The 20973-nt window shown below is 60.3% G+C and overlaps 1 protein-coding gene across 1 annotated transcript; it reads right to left on the reverse strand.

Annotated features, from left to right (window-relative positions):
• Positions 1-13: 13 nt before the first annotated feature.
• Positions 14-18931, reverse strand: CABLES2 (Cdk5 and Abl enzyme substrate 2). The gene is made up of 10 exons (XM_034947053.3): positions 18552-18931; positions 7888-7959; positions 7682-7774; positions 6304-6381; positions 5524-5632; positions 4808-4973; positions 4288-4391; positions 3757-3863; positions 2634-2838; positions 14-2496 (listed from the first exon to the last, which is right to left on the reverse strand). The coding sequence occupies exons 1-10, from the start codon at positions 18920-18922 to the stop codon at positions 2356-2358; spliced, it is 1446 nt and encodes a 481-aa protein (XP_034802944.1). The 5' UTR covers positions 18923-18931; the 3' UTR covers positions 14-2355.
• Positions 18932-20973: the final 2042 nt, after the last annotated feature.

The raw sequence follows: 20973 nt of genomic DNA on the forward strand, positions 1-20973 counted from the left end.
GCTGTGAAACATATTGCAAAACTGAGGTTTAAAGGACAAATACATTATCCATTTAAAAACAGATATCTAAGACAAAATAACTCAAACATTCTGAGGTCAGATACTTGCTTATGCACATTGACATCCACAACTGCTACTGGTGCGGAAGCAACACCAGGCCTGGTTTTGTATAGTCACAGCCGAGCTGAACACCTTAGCTCCGACACCTGGATGTGTTCTAGAGAATGACAGGCTGAGACTGTAGTTTGGTTTAACTACTGGCTTTGTTGCAATAATCCTCGAATACCACACAGTGGCAGCTCTTGGCATCATGAAAATGGGACATAACTGAAGGGAAGGCTTCACACATCACAAAGACCGGTTTGATTAATGACTAAATCTCACTACATGAATACACAATCTTAAATTACTGTGCTTATCAGCCATTTCTCGCATTCATGTGTAGAAAAAACCATGGAGACGTGTCCCTGGAGGGCAGGTTGTAAACTGCAACAGTTATTAGGAAGTCAGTCCTTCACATGCTCGTAACATGGGCGAGCTCTTGAGATGGGATCTGGGTGGCAGGAGAGGTTGCTTTTCAGAGGAAAGCTGCCTGGGACCCAGCATGGTGGAGCAGCTTTGAAGTTGAGTCCCCTCTGGGTGCATACTGGGTTCCAGGGGATCATCCTTGGCCTGAGGGCAGGCTGCTTGATGGAAGGGGACGCTCCACAATAAGAACAAAGGCTTTGGTTTGTCCTCATCCTCCAGTCTGTCCCACACACCTGCCATCTCTGGGTTTTGGTGGCCCCAGTGAGTGGCTGTGGAAAAGGAGGGGGGCCAGGTGGGTGCTGGCAGCTGTCCTGCACCACTGCTGGGGTCGGGTGGAGTTGCTGGTGGAGTTCTGTGATAGCAGAATTGGCATCTCCTTTCTGCGGAAGCACCAGTCTGCACAGAAAGCATAGGATGTATTGTATTAATGGGCTAGAGACAAAGTCGTCCCAGAGCCCCTCCAGGGCCAGGCAGGTTTATAAGGTAGTGGTAGGAAAAAGCTTGGTGGCTGAGGCAGTGGCCAGTTTTGAGACCAGCTGACCCCCCATGAAGAAAAACTCAGCAGTCCTTGGTTATTCAGTGTTTTTGATGAGGCAGCTAGCTGGAGCGCTGGACCATGCAGAATTTGTTGCAAGAACTTCAGACAGACGTGGAAAAACTAGAGATGGGGCCCTGCTGGCCTGCACAGAAGGGACAACGACCACCATTTGGGGTCCTTTTAGCATGGTGGGCTGCCCTGGCCGAGGTGGCCAAGATGGCACCTGTTTCCTGCCTCAGAAGAAAAGACACTGACGCACTGACCCTTTGAGGTTGTGTGGGGTGTGGTCAGTGCCCTCCTGCCTGAGGGTCAAGTGTGTTTTCAAGTCAACTTCAGCAGACCTCATTTAACCATTTTTTGTTCCCTTAAAAAAAAAAAAAGACCCAAAAAACCAAATCCCAATAAATATGTTATTTTTCTCCATCACAATATTGCTTAGAAAAATAAGAGCCGGCAAGCAGCAATTGTCCTGGAGGCCCAGAGTGTCTCCTGGTGAGAGGCAGAGGGTAGAGCATGGCATGGGATGGGCAGCTGTCTGTTGCGCCGTCGGTCTGTAGGACACAGGGGCGTTAGGATTTCACAGTGACACGATGCTTGAAGAACAGAGAGGTCCAAGAGTCCAAGAATGAGATCAAAATAAATCAGGAGACTGCTCCCGCTGGCCTAACTGGACACCAAAAGCTCCACTTGGGATGCAGTGAGGTGGGCGGAGAAAGCTCTGGAGGAGCTCGGCTTCAGGTGGCAGGGAGCCAGTGGCACAGTTGGTGTCGGGAGACGCTGCTGGGGAACCTACACCCGAAAAACCACATCTCCAAGATGAATGCCTAAATAAGTTAAACTCAGCCATTTCAGTGTGTTCAGTGAGGTCTAGAAACCCAGATCTCCACCCTGACGCTGTGGTGGCTGCGGTGGTTTGCAGAAGGCGAGGCCAGGGGAGACACACTGCAGCCGGCTCGCTGCTACACGCTGTGAACAAAAGGTCCTGGTACCAGGCTGGTCTCAGGCACGTGAAAAAAATACCAGTAACAAACCTCACATTTAGTTTATGTAAAAATGCAGGAGAATTCTCAGAAATCCCCTCGGAGGGACGGTGCACTTGGGGATGAAAGCGACGTCTCTTTCCAAGGAAATGGCAAAGAGGCAAAAAGGAAAGCTGCACCAGCGGAGGCCAGGTGCCTCCTGCTAGCAGGTGCTGGGGGCGCTGGCAGGAGGAGGCGCGGGGCTTCAGTGGGACACCTCCCAGGCCGGCAAGTGCACCTCGGTGCCCTGAGCCTTCTGTGGGGCCTCTGCTAGAACTGCTGGGTGAGGCGCCTGTAATGAGGTAACACTTGGTTCTCGGGAAGATACAGGGCCAGCTCCAAGGCCACGAGCACTGTGAACTCAAACCCTATCAGGTCGCGCCTGTTGAATCGAAACCTTTCTTCTAACTTCTGCAGGGGAGAAGAGAGAAGGGTTACACGGGAGCCTTCCCTCTTCCACATTTCCCACCCGGCCAGCCCCATCCCAGCAGTGGCCCTGGCTCGATGTCATGACCCTGCCTGCAGTGCCTGCCGAGCCGGGCACTCACATCGATAAGCTGCTTCACGCCGCTCTTGCGCAGGTCACTGCTGATCTTGGCGGCCAGCAGCACGCAGGCGCCAGCGCACAGCTTGCGGTTCTGTTTGCTGAGCTTGCCCTGCAGGACCAGCTTCTCAAAGTACACGTAGGCCATGGCCACCGTCACGGGCTCCAGGCTGCACTCCTCCGACAGGCTCCGCATCTCCCGCTTTAAGCTGTGGGTTAAGACAGAAGCCATGTCCCTGGGGGCTCTGGCTGGGGCTGAGGAGGCAGCTCCCTGCCACCACCAACCGAGGCTGGAGCGATGTAGCTTTGGGCCGCAAGAAACACCACCGCATCCTTCAGGGGATGGTACCCTCCGCCGTACCATGTATAACGCCCAGGGCAGGGCGCATGGGCAGGGACCCGCAGGCTGGGTTTTGGCTTCCCCCGTCCCGTGGGTGGGCACCCATGGCAGCTCCCACCTGTGCCTGGTGGGTGGAGCCACAGAGGACAGGCTCTGCTCTCGGTGGGGGGCAGTGGTTTTAGGAAGAGCCTTGAAGGGAGGTGCCAGGGTATTGAGTGAGCCGCCCTCTGGAACACTGGGGCAGAGGCCGGCAGGGCAGGCCCCCAGTACAGGGCCGTGGCCAGGAGCCCGACGTGAGCCCAGCAGTTCCGCCGCCTTCTGCTCGCTTTCCTCCGGTCACGGGTCATCAGCGTGGCACAATGTGAGAGCAGAGGCACACCTGGACGGCCTTGGCGAGCACCCAGCATGCCTGGATGGGGGCGCTTTGTGGGCCAGGGGAAGGGCCACGGAATCTACTCACAAAATAGCACACACTGGGAGGGGCCGGGCACAAGAGAGGCCTTGTCCCACTCAAGTTTTAAAAAGATCCTGGGCTGCTGTGAGGGTCTGGCTGTGAGAGACCCAGTGGTGTGTGGGGGCATGCAGTGTGATGGGGCCACGGGGGGCCTGGCTTGGCGGGCGGTGGAGGTGGGGGAGCTGCTGCTGGGGGCCTGGTCAGATGGCGAGAGGGGGTTGGGGATGGGCAGCGGCTAGACTTGTCAAGCTGGAGAGAATCTACCAGAAACTGGAGAGGAGAGGCTGGCAGGGCCTCCCAGGACGATGAGATGGTCTGAGAGGGTGTCCTCACCTCCTGATTTTGCTCAGCGTCAGTTTGACATGGGGGAACTTCTCCCTGAAGGTCTCGTTCATGTCCTTTTTGAGGTCTGAGGGCTTCACGTATTCTATCACTGTGGTCTGCAACAGACAGTGGGCAGGGTTGGGCCGGCCCCTCGCACAGTCCATGGGTCCTGCCTGCTGGGTACGATGGATTTCTCACTGTCCTGGGTTTGCAAACATGCATACGGTGTGGCTTGAGAGGCCCCGAATCTCTGAGAACAAAATGGCTCAAGAGAGAGAACTCCAGAGCCCATGCCTGCTTGGTGTGGGGAGAGCCAGGTTGCCAGGTGCCGAGGGCGGAAGGGCAAGGGTGGACCCCAGCTGGAGTGGCCAGCGCTGCTCCCTGGCCTGCCCTGCACACCGCCACTGTCTGTGCTGCTGCGATCCGGGATGGGGGCACATCACGCCCCTGGGGCAGCTTTGCCCACAGCCTGCCCCACACGCCCCGAGCCAGGACAGGTATGCAGCTGCCTGCACCCAGGCCCTGGGAGAGGGCACTCACCATGTACGACGCAAAGATGAGGACACGTTTGTGCTTGCCGCAGGGCCACTGCGGGTCATCCAGGAGGTTGGGGTTGTACTCCAGGGTGTCCCCCACGTCACTCCCTGTAAGAGAGGCAACCCCTGACCCACCAGGAGTCTTGAGCAGTACCCATCTAGCCCCCAAGTCTGGCAGGCCAGCGCCATGGCGGGGCAAGGCCGAGCAGGGGAGGGGCTCCAGGCCACGGTTCTCTCCTGAAGGGCCCAGGGCTTAGGGCAAGAAAAGGATGTCCTGAGAGGAGGGGCCCTCCCTGGAGTCATCTGTGGGTGGATGCAGCTCCTCCCCACTGCCTGGCTCAGGCCAAGCCCAGGGCCAGCGATTCAGTGTGGAGCTGTTCCTCTCCTGACCCTGTTCCCCAGGCTCCATCTGCACGGAGGGCTACAGATTGAAAGGGGCTTGCTGATGCTGCTGCAGTCCCTGGGCCGTGGTTAAGGCACGCGGGTCACCCTGTTCCAGGCCGTGGTTAAGGCACGTGGGCTACCTAGTTCTGTGCTGGCTGGTGCCGACTTGGTGGGGGCAGGTTTATGTCTTGACCCTGGCAGAGTCCGGGGGACACTGGGCCGAGGTGTGGGCAGCAGGCCATGGCTGTCACTCTTGTGTGTGACCAGGGCGTTGGTGGGATACAGGAACTTCGCATAAGACACGACCTGGAAAAGCAAATGCATCTGGCCTCAGCTCTGCCTCCCGGGACCAGAGGGCAAAGTGAGCTCCCGCTGCAGGAAGCCCAGACGCACATGCCAGGAGCCCTGCATGGAAAATGAAGGGAACAACTCAGATCAAGCCGTTGAGGCTGCGTCTGAGCTAGACGCTGCTCCTCACATAGCTAGAACATTCTGGAACACTACTGTGCTTTATCTGGGTTCTGTAGCCTGTAACGTTCTCCCTGCCTCTGAAGACTGCTGACCACCGGCACAGAGGCCAGAGGGTTGGCGAGCCCCACCCTGCAGCGGGGGGGTGTCCAGGAGCACTGGCTGTGGGGCAGCGGCGCAGACCTCAGGCACGGCCAGGCGGGGGAGTCCGCCGGGCTCCAGGGCCACGTTCTCAGGGCTGCACGGGCCCGCATCCACTCCACCCTTGCGTTTTACATGGAGTGAAGCACAGCTTCACGTCTGCCTCGTGGGCACTGACGTGGGACTGCTCCCACCCGCCTGCCTGGCCCTGACGGCGCTGGGTGTCCACCAGCGAAGAGGCTCTTACCTTCCCGTCTGCTCCTAGCTCCACACCTTCTAGCTCAAAGACCATCTCGGAAGACACAGAGACGCCGCCGGACGGGTGCCTCTGCTTCTGGCTGTCCACCCTCAGGTCACTGCAAACATGGGAGAGGCAAGGGGCTGTGGTCTGCGCTGAACTCAGGCTCTGGCAGCCCAGCCCACCTGTCCGCTGGCCCGAGGTGCTCTCGGGAACAATGTCAGCACAGCCCCTCGGGAAAGAAAGGCGGCACTGGTGTGACCAGGAAGGCGCACGCCAGGAGTGCTTTCATGGAAGGAGGGGTTTTTGAGCCCCGCTTCCCCAGTACAGACACTGGCTGGTAGAGCCCCCGGGGTGGCGCCCACCTTCACTAGCCCACTAGGTGCACGTGCCCACGCCCGGGCAGGTTTCTCCACCACTGTTTTTAAGCCAGGGCCACACATAATCCCCACCCCATAGCTGTTTCCTCCTTCCCTGAATTACGCACGGATACGACTGCCTGGATGGTCACAGCACCAAGTGGCTCTGTCCACAGGAGGTGGGACAGCCCAGCCACCTGTACATCGACAGCGTGAACAGAAACCGGCTCCTCTGGAGAGTGAGGACCCGAAACGGCCCCAGGTTCCTGAGGAGCTTTGCTGGAGGTTGACGTGCTGAGCCTCGCATGAGCCCGGGGGCAGCCTCACCTGGGGGCGCAGTGCCCTCTGATGCCTCCTGGGCCTGGCGGGGACCAGGCCTTGCCTTCTGCCTAGACGGACACCGCATGCGAGGCAAGCGCTGAGTACTCACCTGATCCGCAGGCCTTCCCCATAGGGCAGGACCGAGAAGGCCGCGCACAGGGACCGCTTGGCACAGATGAGCACGATCCTGCAGGGGTACAGAGTCAGGGGAGACGGGGCCGGGGAGCGGGGCTCAAGGTGCTGCTGCTTCCAGAGCTACAGACATTTCCATGGAAAATTCCTTCTGCCTAAATTCAGGTGCTGGGAAACTGCCCATGCTGTCCAAGGGGACTTGGGCCCAGGAGGCCGGGTGGCCACCGTCACTAAGCCTGGCCCCCGCAAGCTCTCAGAGTGGATTCCCTACAGGAGCTACCGGGGTTCCCCTCCCTGGGACGCCGCTGCACGTGGGCAGGCACAGCAGTGACATCCCGAAGGCTCCTTCCTGACCCAGTGCGGGTAGGGCTGGCGGCCTCACCTCAGGATCTTGGCTCATTCAGAGATGAGAGGCAGCCAGAGGGGACAGGATGGCGAGGCCAAGGGCTGCCTCGAGCCAGACCTCAGAGGTCCTGGGTGGAGCGGGGCTCAACACCACCAGAAAGGGCCTGATCCAGGTCCACAGAGAGGCTGGCCTGGAGGCTCCCTTCCAAGGTGCTCGAGCAGCCGGGCCCCGGGCCCAGAGAGCACAGGCAGAAGCCACTGTTTCTCCTCCCTTGGACGCTGGCTCTGCCCTGCCTGGGCCCAGGGTCTCACCAAGGGGACAACAGTGGGAGAACTTCTCCCCCTCTCTGGCTTGGATGACGGGAGCCAGGGCTGGCACTCACGTCTGCTGGGAGCTGTACAGGACTGACGGGGAGCAAGGGTCCATCCAGACCCACAGTCACCACAAGGAGGGTGCCCGGCAGGGGGAGCTCCAGAAGGAAGGGAGCACTCTGGACCTCAGGACACCTCAGGACATGCAGTGATGGGAATACGGGGCCACAGGAACACCCCCTGCGGCCTCCCCGACACAGCCTCTCAGGGTGCAGCCGGTGCCAGCTGCGGCCCTCCGCCAGCTTTGGGCAGCCAGGTGTTTGGTTTATTCAGCCTCTCCTCCATGCTCCCAACAAAGCCCAGCCCTCCTCCCCACACATCTCACAGCCACACCCGTTTCTGTGTCTCCAGTTTTCCTTCACGTCAGCACTGTTGCTGGAGGCTGGTGTCCACGTGTGACCCTTCACCTGGGAGCCCAGAGAGGGTGATCTCGCTGTGGTGACACCAGGGACCTGCGGGTGCTTGGCTGATGTGGAGCAAGCAGTGTGGTGGGGAGGAGGGTCCACCTCTAGACGTGTGGAGTGTGGGGCGGGCGGGAGCTTTGGGAGTGGAGGGAAGATTGCTTGGCTGACACGGGCAGGACCCCGTGGGCTTCTGGAGACCACAGCCCTGGCCCGGCTCCCGGCTCCGCTTCATACCTGCTGTTCCTGGTGTCGTACTGCCTCATGTTCTTGATGAAGTGGGTCTTCTTCAGGCCTTTATGTCTCGGTGATCCAGATGTGTGTTTGGTTCTGCAAGGCAAAGCACACAGGTCACTCTTTTCCTCCCAGGACCCTCTGGCCCCGCAGGGGTCAGTGGCAGCCCGAGCGGAGTCGTAGAGCTCGGGGCGGACGGGGGCGTGTACCTCTGTGCTGGAGCGCATCCCACGGCATCTTCCAGAAACTCCAGGGAGCAGCGCTGGGACGTGACTCGCTTCCTGCAAGATGACAATGGAGCCTCAAAACAGGCCACCAGCCCGGGTGCCGCCTTTGTGGCCAGAAACCGAGTGCCGCCCGCTGTGCAGGGAAGGGCCACTCTCCAGCCCAGCGGCGCACCCATGGGCCGAGGGGCTTCCAGAGCCCGTGCAGACTGAGGCGGGGAGGAGGGGCACCTCCTGCCTTGAGAGGTTCCTGTTTTGGAGGCACTGAGCTCTTCTCTGGGGACCAGCAGCCCTGGGGGACAGGACAGGCTCCTCAGGCATAGGATAGCACAGCACAGCACAGCACGCCAACCTGCCCTGCCCACCGAGGGTCGCTCGGCCCCAAGCAACACCCTGCTGGGGGCACCACCAACTCTGACAGGCCCATCCCACCCAGCGCTGCCTGAGACTGGTGCTGCCTGCCCCTCCCTGAAGCACAGCTGGGCATCGGGGCACCATGGCACGGGCAGGCGGGGTGGGCACTGGGCACCCCTTGCTCTCAGGCCACCTTCCCCTGGCTCGCAGCTCCCTGCACCAGCCACACCCTCCCACCTCAGTGCCGTCACGGGGGCTGCTCCTCCGTCTGGAACATTCTGTTCCTGCTCTTCCAGTGGCCAGCTCTTTCTGAACTTTTTGGCTCATAGGTGGCCCGCTGAGGGAGGCTGTCCGGATCCTGCTATTCTGTGACTTGCTCAAGGCACTGGTCACTACAGGAAGGAGGCATCCCTGCCTCACCACCCACCTGCCGTCTGCCACCCCTTCCAGAGTGCCGGCCCCATGGATGGGGCAGGGTTTGTCCCCACTCACTGCTGTCCTTAGTGCCTGCCCTCCTGCCTGGACTTCAGGAGTCTCCCAGGTGTTTCCCATAAGCGAAACGTGCAGGCAAATATTTGTTGGCTGAATGACTGTACAACGCACTTCCCTGAAGACCCCTCAGGGCACAATGCCCACTGCTCCTCAGACCCTCGACACTCGGGACCAAGCGAGGCCATCCTGATGCGGAGACATGACGTGGTTCAGTAACTCTCAGGGTCATGCAACTCCAAGTGCAGAGCTGGGTCTTGAACCTAGGTCTGTCGGGGACTCAAAAGCTTTGTTCTCTCCCTTATACCGGGAGCCATGAACGTGTGCCTGAGCACCAAGGCATTCCAAAAGCACAGCTTAGGAGATAAGGTCCCAGGCCAGTTGATACAACGTTGCAGTATTGGAAAACCACTCCAATTGCGATGACAATGATGGGCGATGTGGCGTGGCACGTCTGAGGATCCTGCCTGCCCTGCAGGGCTGTTGGCCCCCAGAAGGGAGCGGTTGGTGATGGTGATGGCGGTGGTGGTGATGGTGATGGCAGTGGTGGTGACGGCAGTGGTGGTGATGGCGATGGTGGTGATGGCGGTGGTGGTGATGGTGGTGGTGGTGATGGTGGTGACGGCGATGGTGGTGATGACAGTGGTGGTGATGGTGGTGGTGGTGATGGTGATGACGGTGGTGATGGCGGCGGCGGTGGTGATGGTGGTGACGGTGACGGTGATGGTGGTGGTGATGGTGGTGGTGGTGACGGTGATGGTGGTAATGGTGATGGTGGTGATGGTGATGGCGGTGGTGATGGTGGTGGTGGTGACGGTGACGGCGGTGGTGGTGACGGTGGTGGTGGTGATGGTGGTGGTGGTGATGGTGATGACGGTGGTGATGGCGGCGGTGGTGGTGATGGCGGTGGTGGTGATGGTGGTGGTGGTGGTGACAGTGATGGTGACGGTGATGGTGGTGGTGACGGTGATGGTGGTAATGGTGGTGGTGGTGACGGTGATGGTGGTGATGGTGATGGCGGTGGTGATGGTGGTGGTGGTGACGGTGACGGCGGTGGTGGTGACGGTGGTGGTGGTGATGGTGGTGATGGTGATGGTGGTGGTGGTGATGGTGGTGGTGATGGTGGTGGTGGTGATGGTGGTGATGGCGGTGGTGGTAGTGATGGTGATGGAGGTGGTGATGGTGGTGGTGATGGTGATGGTTGTGGTGGTGATGGCGGTGGTGGTAATGGTGATGGGGCCCTCTGCAGGGTGCTGTGTGGTTTATTAAATGGAGCAACTTGGCCCCCAGGCTTGGCATGGGGCATTTTCAGCATGTCAACAGTAGCCTTTTTATTAAGTGTCAGCCAATCTGGACTCTGGGCCAAGGGCAGGTGTACTGCTGGGGATCACTTCTGGGAACTCTCCAGGCTCCAGGCCAGCGCCGTCCTCAGGGTCCCATGGGCCTTTCCCCAGCAGGACCCCGGCTTACACACAAGACCTGGTGCACTCAGGCCCCCTCTCTGGTGGAGCCGGCCTGGAGTCCAGGTCCCCACACCATGCCCTTGCCAGGAGCCTCCCACTGAGAGCCAGTGTTTGTCCCAAGGCACTGGGTTGGGCACAGCCACAGTCCCATGGTGGGTGCCACCTGTGCCAGCGAGAGTGCCACAGCCACCACCTCACCAACACTCGACAGCTCACAGTGACAACCACACCCATTTATCAAGTGGCACAGAGAGGCCTGGCCCTTGCCCAGGTCACACAGCCAGTGTAGTCCTGGTTGGTACCAAGGCTGTCACCTTGATGCCAACATTGATGCTGTCATTTTTTTCTTTTTTTGAGATGCAGTCTCTCTCTGTCACCCAGGCTGAAGTGCAATGGCGCCATCTTGGCTCACTGCAACCTCCGCCTCCTGGATTCAAGCAATCCTCTCTCCTCAGCCTCCTAAGTAGCTGGAATTGCAGGTGCCTGCCTCCATGCCCGACAAATTTTTTTGTATTTTTTAGTAGAGATGGGGTTTCACCATGTTGGCCAGTCTGGTCTCGAACTCCTGACCTTAAATGATCCACTGGCCTCGGCCTCCCAAAGGGCTGGGATTACAGGCGTGAGCCACCATATTTTATTTTATTTATTTTTTTGAGATGGAGTCTCACTCTGTTGCCCAGGCTGGAGTGCAGTGGGCGCCATCTTGGCTCACTGCAAGCTCCACCTCCCGGCTTCAAGTGATTTTCCTGCCTCAGCCTCCTGAGTAGCTGGGACTACAAGTGCCCGCCACCACGCTCAGCTAATTTTTTTGTATTTTTAGTAGAGACGGGGTTTCACCCTGTTAGCCAGGATGGTCTTGATCTCCTGACCTCGTGATCCACCCGCCTCGGCCTCCCAAAGTGCTGGGATTACAGGCGTGAGCCACCGTGCCTGGCCTGTTTTTTTTTTTTTTTTTGAACAGATGCTTGACTGATGATGGGGTCAGGTCCTTTTTTTTTTTTTTTTTTTTTTGAGACAGAGTCTCACTCTGTGGCCCAGTCTAGAGTGCAGTGGCACGATCTTGGCTCAGTGCAACCTCCACCTCCCAGGTTCAAGCAATTCTCCTACCTCAGCCTCCCGAGTAGCTGAGAGTACAGGCGCCTGTCACCATGCCTGGCTAATTTTTGTATTTTTGGTAGAGATGGGGTTTCACCATGTTGGCCAGGCTGGTCTCGAACTCCTGATCTCAAAGGATCCGCTGGCCTCGGCCTCCCAAAGTGTCAGGATTACAGGTGTGAGCCACCATATTGTATAATGAAGTGTGAAATAGCTCCTGTAATTTGTTGGATACTGTACTGAAAGTGAAAAAGAACATGGTTGTAGGGGTACCAAGTACAGTTTGAAGTCAGGAACTTAAGATGTGATTAAAATCTTTTAAAAGGCAAAGTCAACAAGAGCTTGTTGAAAACAAGCTAGGATTGAAAGCAGAAAATCCACTAAAACGCCTGGTGCCTCACATTGGCGCCATCACCAGACACAGCTGTGCACCTGCCCAGTCCCAGCTGGAGGTGGGGGCAGGGGACCAGCCGGATGGCTGCAGAAGGTGGGTGAGCAGCTGGCCAGAGGAGAGCACTTGGATGATGGGACCAGGAAGGGCTGGGGATGCGGTGGGCTGGCCTGCACAGTGGGGTGGGTGGGGAAGGAGGAGCTAAGGGGCTGGGGTAGGCAGCAGGCTCTGAGGGCAGTGGGAGGGGCAGAGCACCCAGCTGCATGCTGAGGGGGTGTGTGGCAGACGCCGGCTGTCCCGAGAGGCCCAGGTGAGTGCTGGCCTGTGATGGGTGACGGCGGGCAGACTGCCCCAAGAGGAGCCCAGCGGAGGCTGGATGGGCAGGGCCCACACTAGGGAAAGAAGCCGGTGAAGGAGGAGATTTGGGGACTGTCCCCAGAGAGGTGTTTGTGTGTCCTGCCCTACAAGGCTGGGCCTGGAGGCCCTGAGGACCAGCCTGTGTGTCTTTCTGGAAGCTTCTTCCCATGGGTAATTACCAGGGGATGCCTGGGTATTTGCATGCCTGGGACCTCATTTGGAGGCCCGTGGGGGTCCCAGCAGAAACCTGAGGCCCCGTGGCAGCCTGCCTGGCGGTACCGTTGGAGCCTCTGGCCCAGGACGCAGAGGAGCTGCAGCAGGGAGGCTGACACTGCTGCCGGCTGGCCCGGCTCCTCCGTGATTTTCTGGTCGCTGCAGGAATGATGGGTTTCTCTCCACCATGCTTTAAAATCTGTTCCCAGCAGGTTCTTCTACAGATCTTTCTCTGTAATTTCCTTCTCTTTTCTTTTTTGTAAGCATCTTATTAGTAAACTAGATCTGCACAGTTCTAGGAGGGAGGCAGCATTCTGACGCTCAGTTCATGGGTGGGTAAATTGAGGCAAGGAGCTGTTTAGCAACTTGCCCAAGATGACATGGCTGGTAAGAGACAGAGTGGGGACCTGAGCACACGCGGACGGCCGGGCTCTGGCACCCAGTGGCGCCGCTCCCACTGTGTCAGTTGGAATGGCGGCCGCTCTCCACTGTTTCTCAGGGGCTCATTTTGTGAACCTGGCCCCGCTGCAGGTCACGTTTTTTGGTTTGAGTCCACAAGACTCTGACAATGCTGAAGGAGGTGCCTGCACATGGGTGCAGGGCAGGGCGGCCAAGTGGGGAGGACGCCGCTTTGGCCTTCCCTTCCCCTCTGCCTCCACGGGAGCTGGTGTCAAGGGAGAACGAGGGAGGTGCTTCCCTTCCAGAACCAGGGCTGTTGCAACTCCACGCATCACCGCAGCAGGGCGCTGCTGCTGACGGGACGGGCACTGGCAAGTGCAGATGGGACCCAGGCCAGCGTCCATTGCTTGGCCCCTCTGGAGGATGGGCTGGGAACCCATGAGATGGACCCCTGCTCGTCCCGGGCCCCACAGAGAGGTGTCGGTGTGTCCGGCAGACACGGAGAGGATCACGCATGTGCAGATGCACCACCTTACGCCTGGCTGGAAGCAGCACACATGCCGGTCAGCAGGAGGCGGGACATGCGCGATCAGGGGACGGCATGCACAGCATGCTGCAGGTGCACACAGACGCCACACGGGTTGAGAGGCTCGCCACGTGGTGACACAGGTCCCCTCAGTGTGGGGCAGGGGCTGAGGAGGGGCACCAGGGAGCTGGGGGATTGGCCTGTGTCTCCGCAGGGGAGTGGCTCCGTGGGGTGTGCCCAGGCAAATGCACTGAGCTGCACGCACCTTCCATGTGCTTCCCTCATCCTGCGTGCACCAGACCCCTCCGTCCAAAACATGCAAGGAACAAGCGAGCAAAGCAGAAAGAACGAGGCCCTCGGCAAGGCCCACGCCCCACACCCCACATGCTGGGGCAAATGCAAGTTCTGCTGAGTCCCAGGAGGCCCCGCTCCTGCTCAGCCACCGTAGAGTTACACCGGCGGTGCCTACTCGTGGTTCCCCCCACGTGGCAGTGACCAGCTCGAAGCTGCCTGCATCTGACTTGGGAAGAAGGGGTTGGGGGTTGGGGCAGTGGGGAGGCTGCCCCCCCAGTCTGCTGACACACTTCACTCACTCTCAGCACTAAATGGCGGGCCACCAAGCCTCCATCCAAAGTCATGCTCACAGACAGGAAGAGAAATCTGCTATTTATTAAACACTGTTTCTAGTGTTCGGTACATTTCCTTTCCTTTGTAACGGAAGAAATGCCCAGAAGGGGCTGAGGCCTGAAGACCCCATCCCCATTAGAAACCCAAAGCTGTGTGTACGAGCTGCTCTGAGGCTCAGAGGGAACTCAGGAGGCCCGGCCGGGCAAAGGGGCCATTGAAATGACCTTGACGGTGGGTCTGACAATGTGAGAACAGCCGGGAGCCTCTGCCGAATGACTGCGCTTCTGTCCCACGGCGTGCCCGCGCCAGCACCGGGGAGACTGGAACGATCTCTCGCCAGGAAGGCGTGGGCAGTGGTGTTGTTCGGCTGCCCCCAGCTCCAAGTGTGGGCAGTGGTTTTGTCTGACCACCCCCAGCCCCATCCCCTGGACCCTGGGGCACAGCTGTGGAATGCGTGGCTGGTCTCGGGTGCCCCATCTCATCAAGTCCCAGGTGAAGCAAAAGCGCCCAAGTCCAGCACTCCCTGCGGGGGCTGCAGCCTCACCCAGCGAAAGCATCCATATGGGGTCACAGGGCTGGGCGGAGTGGGGGGTGTCCAGTGCCCTCTGGGCTGCCATGGGAGATGTGCCCCCAGGCTCTGGCCTCAGCTGACCACTGCCAGCTGCTTGCCAGCTGGAGAGCAAGAAACCCCCAAATCACACTTGTAAACAAGGTGCCAGATGCTGAATTGGTTTAACTTGGACAGCAGCTTGGCGACGCTGAGTGGCTCCTGGCCCAGACAGCAGCTTGTCCCACAGCTGCAGCCCAGCCCCAGGCCCAGGCCTTTCCCCAGAAGCATCTCGGCACACACCCTCCAGAAGTGGGGGGCTCTGCTTGCTGATGGCTGCACCCTGGCTCTTTGCTGGGCCACATCTGGCTGCAATTTGGGGAAAGTTGTTCGCTTGAGGGGATGCCACTCTCACCTCATTAGCGTTGTGGACACTCACCAAGGGCTGTTGTGGGTTGAAGGGTATCGCCCCCAGAAGAGACAGGGTGAAGTCCTAACCCCAGTACCTGTGAATGGGACCTCGGATGGAAAGAGGGTCTTAGTTGAACTGCGTCGCCCCCTGAGGGTCTTAGCAGATGTCATCAAGTTAAGATGTCACAGGTTAAGTCCTAATCCAATGACTGGTGTCCCTGTGAGGAAATCACCATGTGGAGACACAGACACGCAGAACAGTGCGGCACGGAGGCGGAGGCAGAAACTGGAGCCACAAGCCCGGGAGTGCCTGGAGCCACCAGAAGTGGGAAAAGGCAGGAAGAATCCTCCCTGGAGCCTGCAGAGGGAGCGTGGGTCTGTCCACACCTTGAGGATGGGCTTCTGGCCTCCAGAGCTGGGAGAGGCCACGCTGGTGCCGTAAGCCACCGGGTTTGGGAGGAGGGGGCGGCGGGGAGGAGGCTGCAGGCGGAGCACCCCGGCACCTGCTCAAACCCAGCTGGGGAGGCCCAGAGTTCCCACTTGCTTTTGGGCATTAGGCAATGGCAAAGTTAAAAGTGAAAATAAACCTGGTTGGAAGTTCTGTGAGGAAAACAAGGATTCTAATGATTCACTCACTGGTTCAACACAAAGTGCCACAACAGGCTGAGCCTCCCTGGGAAAGAGTAAGTATTAGGACGGAGACGTGACTGTTCCCTGAGCAGCCTTGTTGTAACAGGAAGCTCCATTTGACTGGGTGTGGCAGCTGCCACCTGAAATCCCAGCACTTGGGAGGCCAAGACGGATCACGTGAGCCAGAGTTTAAGACCAGCCTAGACAATATAGTGAGACCCCATCTTAGCAGGGTGTGGTGTGTGCCTATAGTTCCAGCTACTGGGAGGCTGAGGCAGGAGGATAACTCGAGCCCAGGAGGTAGAGGCTGCAGTGAGCTGTGATTGCGCCACTGCACTCCTGCCTGGGAGACAGAGAGAGACCCTGTCTCAAAAAAAAAGAGGCTCTGCTCATCTCACACTGACTCTTGCCACATACCTCACCGAGCCCTGGGCACGCATCTGACCTCTGACCTCAGGGAGGCCGTGCTTAGTGCTTAGTGTGAACCCGCTTCTCAGAGGAGATTGAGGCTCAGAGAGGCCATGTCACCTGCTCAAGGTCACAGAGGTACTGAACAGTGCAGCTGGGATTCCAAGCCAAGTCTGTTCCCAGAGCCCAGGTCAAACCACCACACTCACAAGACCAACATCAGGGCTACCTTCAGGACTTTCAGAATTCTCTCCATTTCCTGAAACCAACTCATCCTAGAACTCTCAAGCCAGGAGCTAGCAGCCCCTTTTGCTGGGGCAGCCACCCTTCCCTCGATCAGCAGCCAGGCCCAGGGAACGCAGGGAGAAATGGACGTCCTCACGCTGGGGGCTGCCTATCAGGGGAGGGGCCATGGCCCTCAGACACAAGGTCAGCACCACGAACTTGGCAGCAGAGCCCCAGGAGGGACGCCTCCCCCTCCAGGAACAGAGTGGGGTTCAGGGAAGACCTGAACAGGGACATGGGGGCCAAGGAGGAGGGAAGGGAGGAGACAGCCCTGGGCGAGGCAAGGGGTGGTGGCGCTTGGGCCCATGGTGGGTACGGCAGGAGGACTGCAGGCACCCAGCCCATGCCACGTCCCATTCTGTCCCAGGGATGCCGGCCACAGCGCACCTTCTAACAATCCCACAGGGCAGGGATGTGCTGCACTTGGGCAGCATGCTGCGCTCAGAACTGTCACCATGGAGGCTCTGGGCCTGCAGGGGGTGCCTTCTCAGTCACAGGCACTTCCCTGCGGGTCGCCACGCTCTGCCTCCCTCCACTCAAGTGGGCTCCACTCCACGCCAGGCCTGGTGCACACAGGGGTGCATGAACTCTGTGGAAGGAGGGCCTATGACAGCACCCAGTCTGCCTGGTGTCACCATCCGGTTCTGGACACTCACATGCAGGACTGAGGAAGAAAGCTGTTTCCATGTCAAACAGCAGGGCCCGGGGTTAGGGAAAAGCCCACCACACCTGCGGAGCTTGGCCCGTTGGGGTGAGCCCGCTTCCCTTGGAGTCCACACCTTAGGGCCTTGCCGCTCTGCCCTGGAGAGTCACCACCTTGTTCCATCTCTCCCGCCTTCCTGAAGGAGCTGGCCATGCCAAATGCATGGGGCCTGGCTGCCACATTTGGGCAAATCCATCCCTCTGCCCCAATCACCCCTCTGACCCTCCCTGGAGCAGCGGCCAGGCATGTCCGTGGGGGGACATCTTGTGGACAGGCCTGGGTCTGCAGGCACCCTCAGTCTGGCTACGGCCAGGAACACTTCCAAGGATAGAGTGCACCGCGACCTGCGTGTGACGAAACCTGCATGTGACGTCATAGTCTTTGAGGACAGAGTGCTGTGTTCTGGGCCCAAACTTCCCCAACCAAAGACCTTAGAGGAACCCAATGCCTCCACCTGCCCGAAGGCCAGGGGCGTGGGGCAACTCTGATGACCTCCAGGTAAGCAAGGAGCACGTGCCAGCCTTGACCCAAGAGCTCTGTGTTGGCCCCTTCGCTGCACACCTGCAGGGGCTGCCTCTGGGAACAGCCGCCCAGCAGGCACTTGGACCTGTGGACAGTGGCTCCCTTTGAGAAGGAACCGCAACAAGCAGCCAGTCCTGGGCCCAGAGCCCACAGTCACTCCTGGAGGTGAGGGCTGTGGGAGGCAGGGTCACCCAGGGCCTGTGGTCTCTGGGAGAAGGACACAGGGTGTCGGGCAGCCAGGGGCCATCTGGGCAGGGGGCACACGCTGGACAGGCAGGGCTCATGGTTGGGGTTGCCCTGGGATGGGCTGAGGTGGTTCCCAGAAATGGAATCAAGGCAGGGGGACCAATGGAGACCCAGGGTGTGACAGGCCCAAAGATACCGAGCTGAGAGTGATGTGGGGAAGGGCGGGGCTCAGCAGGGAAGTGACAGGGAGAGGAGGGGTGCCAGAGACCAGTGGCTGTGGAATGGGAGATGTGGCTGTGCAGGGGCCTCTGGGAACAGGTGTCAGTGACAGTGCCAGGAGGACCCCGGCCCACATGCTGGGTCTGAGGAGGTGGGCATGGAGGGTGTGGCCCGGTTCAAAGAATGTGAGGAGATGCACAGGGCTGTCCGTGTGTCCCTGTGTCCCGGGCACTGGTACCAGTGGATGGGGGTGGGGGCATGTCCAGAACCCACAGGGCTGGGGGTCTCAGGGGTAATAAGGGCTGAGTGAACCCTAAAACCCATTTCAGAGCACTGACAACGTGGAGATCCAGACCCCGTATTCAGGGGCTGGGAGAATTCAGGGGACAATGAACCCTACGTGTGGGGGGTAACAGGGCCTGAGGAAACCCTCAGCGAGCCCAGGAACCCCCAGTTCTGTATCCAGGACTGACAAGGTCCCAGGTGAACCCAACCTCTGTGTCCTGGGCTGATGAGGGCCCAGGTCACCTGACCCCTTTGTCCTGGCCTGATGAGGCCCCAGACTGACCCTGACCCCTGTGTCCTGGGTTGATAGGGGCTCAGGTCACCTGAACCTCTGTCCAGGGCTGACAAGGCCCCAGGTGAACCCAACCCCTTTGTCCTGGCCTCTGTCCAGGGCTGACAAGGCCCCAGGTCACCTGACCCCCTTGTCCTGGGATGATGAGGCCCCAAGTAATCCTGACCCCTAGTCCTGGGCTGATCCGGCCCCCGTCCCCGTCCCTGTACCCCGCGTCCTGGGCTGACCTGGCCGGGCCCCCACTCACCTCTGGCGCTGCCCATCCAGGCCGAGGCCGGTGGGCACCTGCGTGGGGCTGAGCAGGCCCTGGGGCGCGGGGGTCCTGGCGGGCAGCCCGGGCAGGCCGGTGGGGGGCTCCGGCGGCGGCGGCGCTGGCGGTTCGTGGGCCTCGGCGGGCGGCGGCGGGGGCTTCTCTCCGCCCGGGCCCAGGCTCGGGGGCCGCCCGTCCAGGGAGATGTTGTTGAGGAAGAAAAGCGCGGCCTGGCGGCGCCGCGAGTCCCCGCGCCTCCGCAGCGCCTGCGGCGGGGCCCGAGCGGCCGAGGTCGGCGCGGCGGGCGGCGGGGGCCCGGCGGAGCCGGGGGCCGGGCCCGGGGCTCCACTGGCCGCGGCCGCGGCCATCCTCAGACTGCGCCCGCCGCCGCGAAGCGCCCCGCCCCCTGCCCGCGCGCCCGCGCGCCCGCCGCCCATTGGCCGCGGCGCGCCCACATGCAAATGTCTCGCCGTCGCGCTCTCCCATTGGCCAGCGAGGTGCCGCGCTCAGGGCGCTCCCCTGGGTCCTAGAGGCCGTCGGGCGCAGCAGCAGGGAGTCGGGAGCTGCGCGCCTCCCCGCCGGTTCGAGTCCCCGTCTTGGGACCTGCGGCCGCGGGGCTCCCGCTTTCTGTTCCCTTTGCTGTATGGCGGCCTTCGCGGATGGCCTCCATCGAGCGCACATTTTAAGGCTCCGGACCCAGGGCGGCGTGGGTGAGGCCCCAGCACACTTCCCTGTCCGGAGGTGTGTCTGGGCGGCGCTTCAGCGGGCGCAGGGCGGCCCCTGGACGAGCCCCACCGCTTCCCGGAAGGGCCCGCGTGCCATCTGGCCTCCTTCATTGACAGAAGGGACCGAGGGTCTGAGTGGAGAAGGCACCTGCTTGGGATCAAAGCCCCGGGCAGAGTCCTGCACTTCCTGCAGTAGCAAAGTGACCTTGAGCCTGCCTTGTGCCCAGGCCTGTTTCCTCTCTGTGCCCGGGTGCCCCTGACTTCAGAACCTGTGAGCCGGTGGCACCGGGATGGTCAGGGCCTGCCTCTGGAGCCCGGGAGCCTGTCTGCAGTCTGGAGGGGAACCCGCTGTATCTTTGTGGAGGGACTCAGGACCTTGCACCCGCCTCCGTGCCACCTGCCTGCTCTGTTCAGCTTTCTTTCATGGGTTTACGTATCTTTAAAGAGGGGACAATGATTTCAGCCTCAGGGTACTGTCAGGATGAAACTGGCTCAGTGAGGGGGTCGGGCTGTGGCTGGAGGCCAGGCACATGCAATGGTCAGCCCGCGAATGCGCTGCAGTACCCCGCACCTGCCCGCATGCACCCAGCCTCTCCTGTGCTGGGTGCTGGGGACCCGGTGGGACCGACAGGCACAGCGCTGGCCCTAGGAGCACCTGGTGTGTGGGGAGGCAGCATGATGGCCAACAAGGCAGTGGGCGAGTGGGCAAGACAGGGTCTTCATCACCACCCCTAGCATGGGCCCCTGCCCTTCAGGCCCCTACCCACCTCCTGCCTGCCTGCTCCCTCCCGTGGGCCTTCACGGGCCACCACTGGGGCTCACGCAGCATGCAGCACCTCCATTTCCTTTCCCTCCGCCCTTCCAAGTTGGCCTCCAAGGCCTCTGCCAGGCCTAGGGGAAGATGGGCAGCTGTCCTGTCTAGGAGAATGCGGGGCTGGGTGGCACAGCAGAGGGGTGGCTGCGGATTCTGGATCCACAGAATGGGGTGCTGACTTGTGTGCCTGGGGGCTCCCGTGAGCAGGGAGTGAGTGTGTCCAGCGCTGTAGGGTGCTGAGGCTGGGGCAGGCACACAGTGGGCCCTCCATCCCTGCTGGCTATCACCAGGAGGAGGGGCCTGACAGGGGAGGGTGGGCCATACACCAGCAGCTTGCAGAGAATCTGGTGTCAGATGAGAACAGAAAGGGGCGAGTGAGGGTGGAGGGCAGGAGGCAGGAGGCAGGAGGCAGCTGTCCGTGCTGGCTGCAGCGCCAGGCCCTGGTGATCGGCTGTGCAGTAGGGGGGGCCCCTAGCCAGTTCTTCTTTGCTGGCGCTAAGCTAGACTTTGAGGGACAAGGAGGAATGCTGAGGAAGGAACAGGGTCTCTTCCTGGGTCTGGTGAACCCCCTTGCTAGGCTCCCGCTGCCAGTCTTCTCCCCTCCCCAGGGTGTCGATGGGTGGCCAAAAGCCAACCTGGCCTGCAGGCGGTGTGTAGGGAACACATGGCTTTTGTTTCGTGTGATTCTGGAGAAATTAAAGCAACCTTTAACACACCTGGACTTCCCTCTTGGGAGTTCAGTCCCTCTGGCCTCTCAGGACAACAGGCAGACATGTCACAGGCTGCAGGTGGGAGGCAGTGCCCCCTGAGTCAGGCCCGTACCCCAGTCTGGCCCAGGCCTCACCCAGCCCAGTCGTTGGCCCGTGTCCTGCCATCCCTG

The sequence above is a fragment of the Pan paniscus genome, chromosome 21, assembly GCF_029289425.2.
Source record: "Pan paniscus chromosome 21, NHGRI_mPanPan1-v2.0_pri, whole genome shotgun sequence".
Classification (NCBI taxonomy): domain Eukaryota; kingdom Metazoa; phylum Chordata; class Mammalia; order Primates; family Hominidae; genus Pan; species Pan paniscus.

Coding starts and splice junctions, on each gene's coding strand:
- CABLES2 (XM_034947053.3), bottom strand. CDS start 18,922: ATGGCCGCGGCCGCGGCCAGTGGAGCCCCGGGCCCGGCCCCCGGCTCC. Junction 6,382..7,681: donor TACGACACCAGGAACAGCAG/GTATGAAGCGGA, acceptor GTACCCCTGCAG/GATCGTGCTCATCTGTGCCA. Junction 2,839..3,756: donor ACGCTGAGCAAAATCAGGAG/GTGAGGACACCC, acceptor CTTAACCCACAG/CTTAAAGCGGGAGATGCGGA.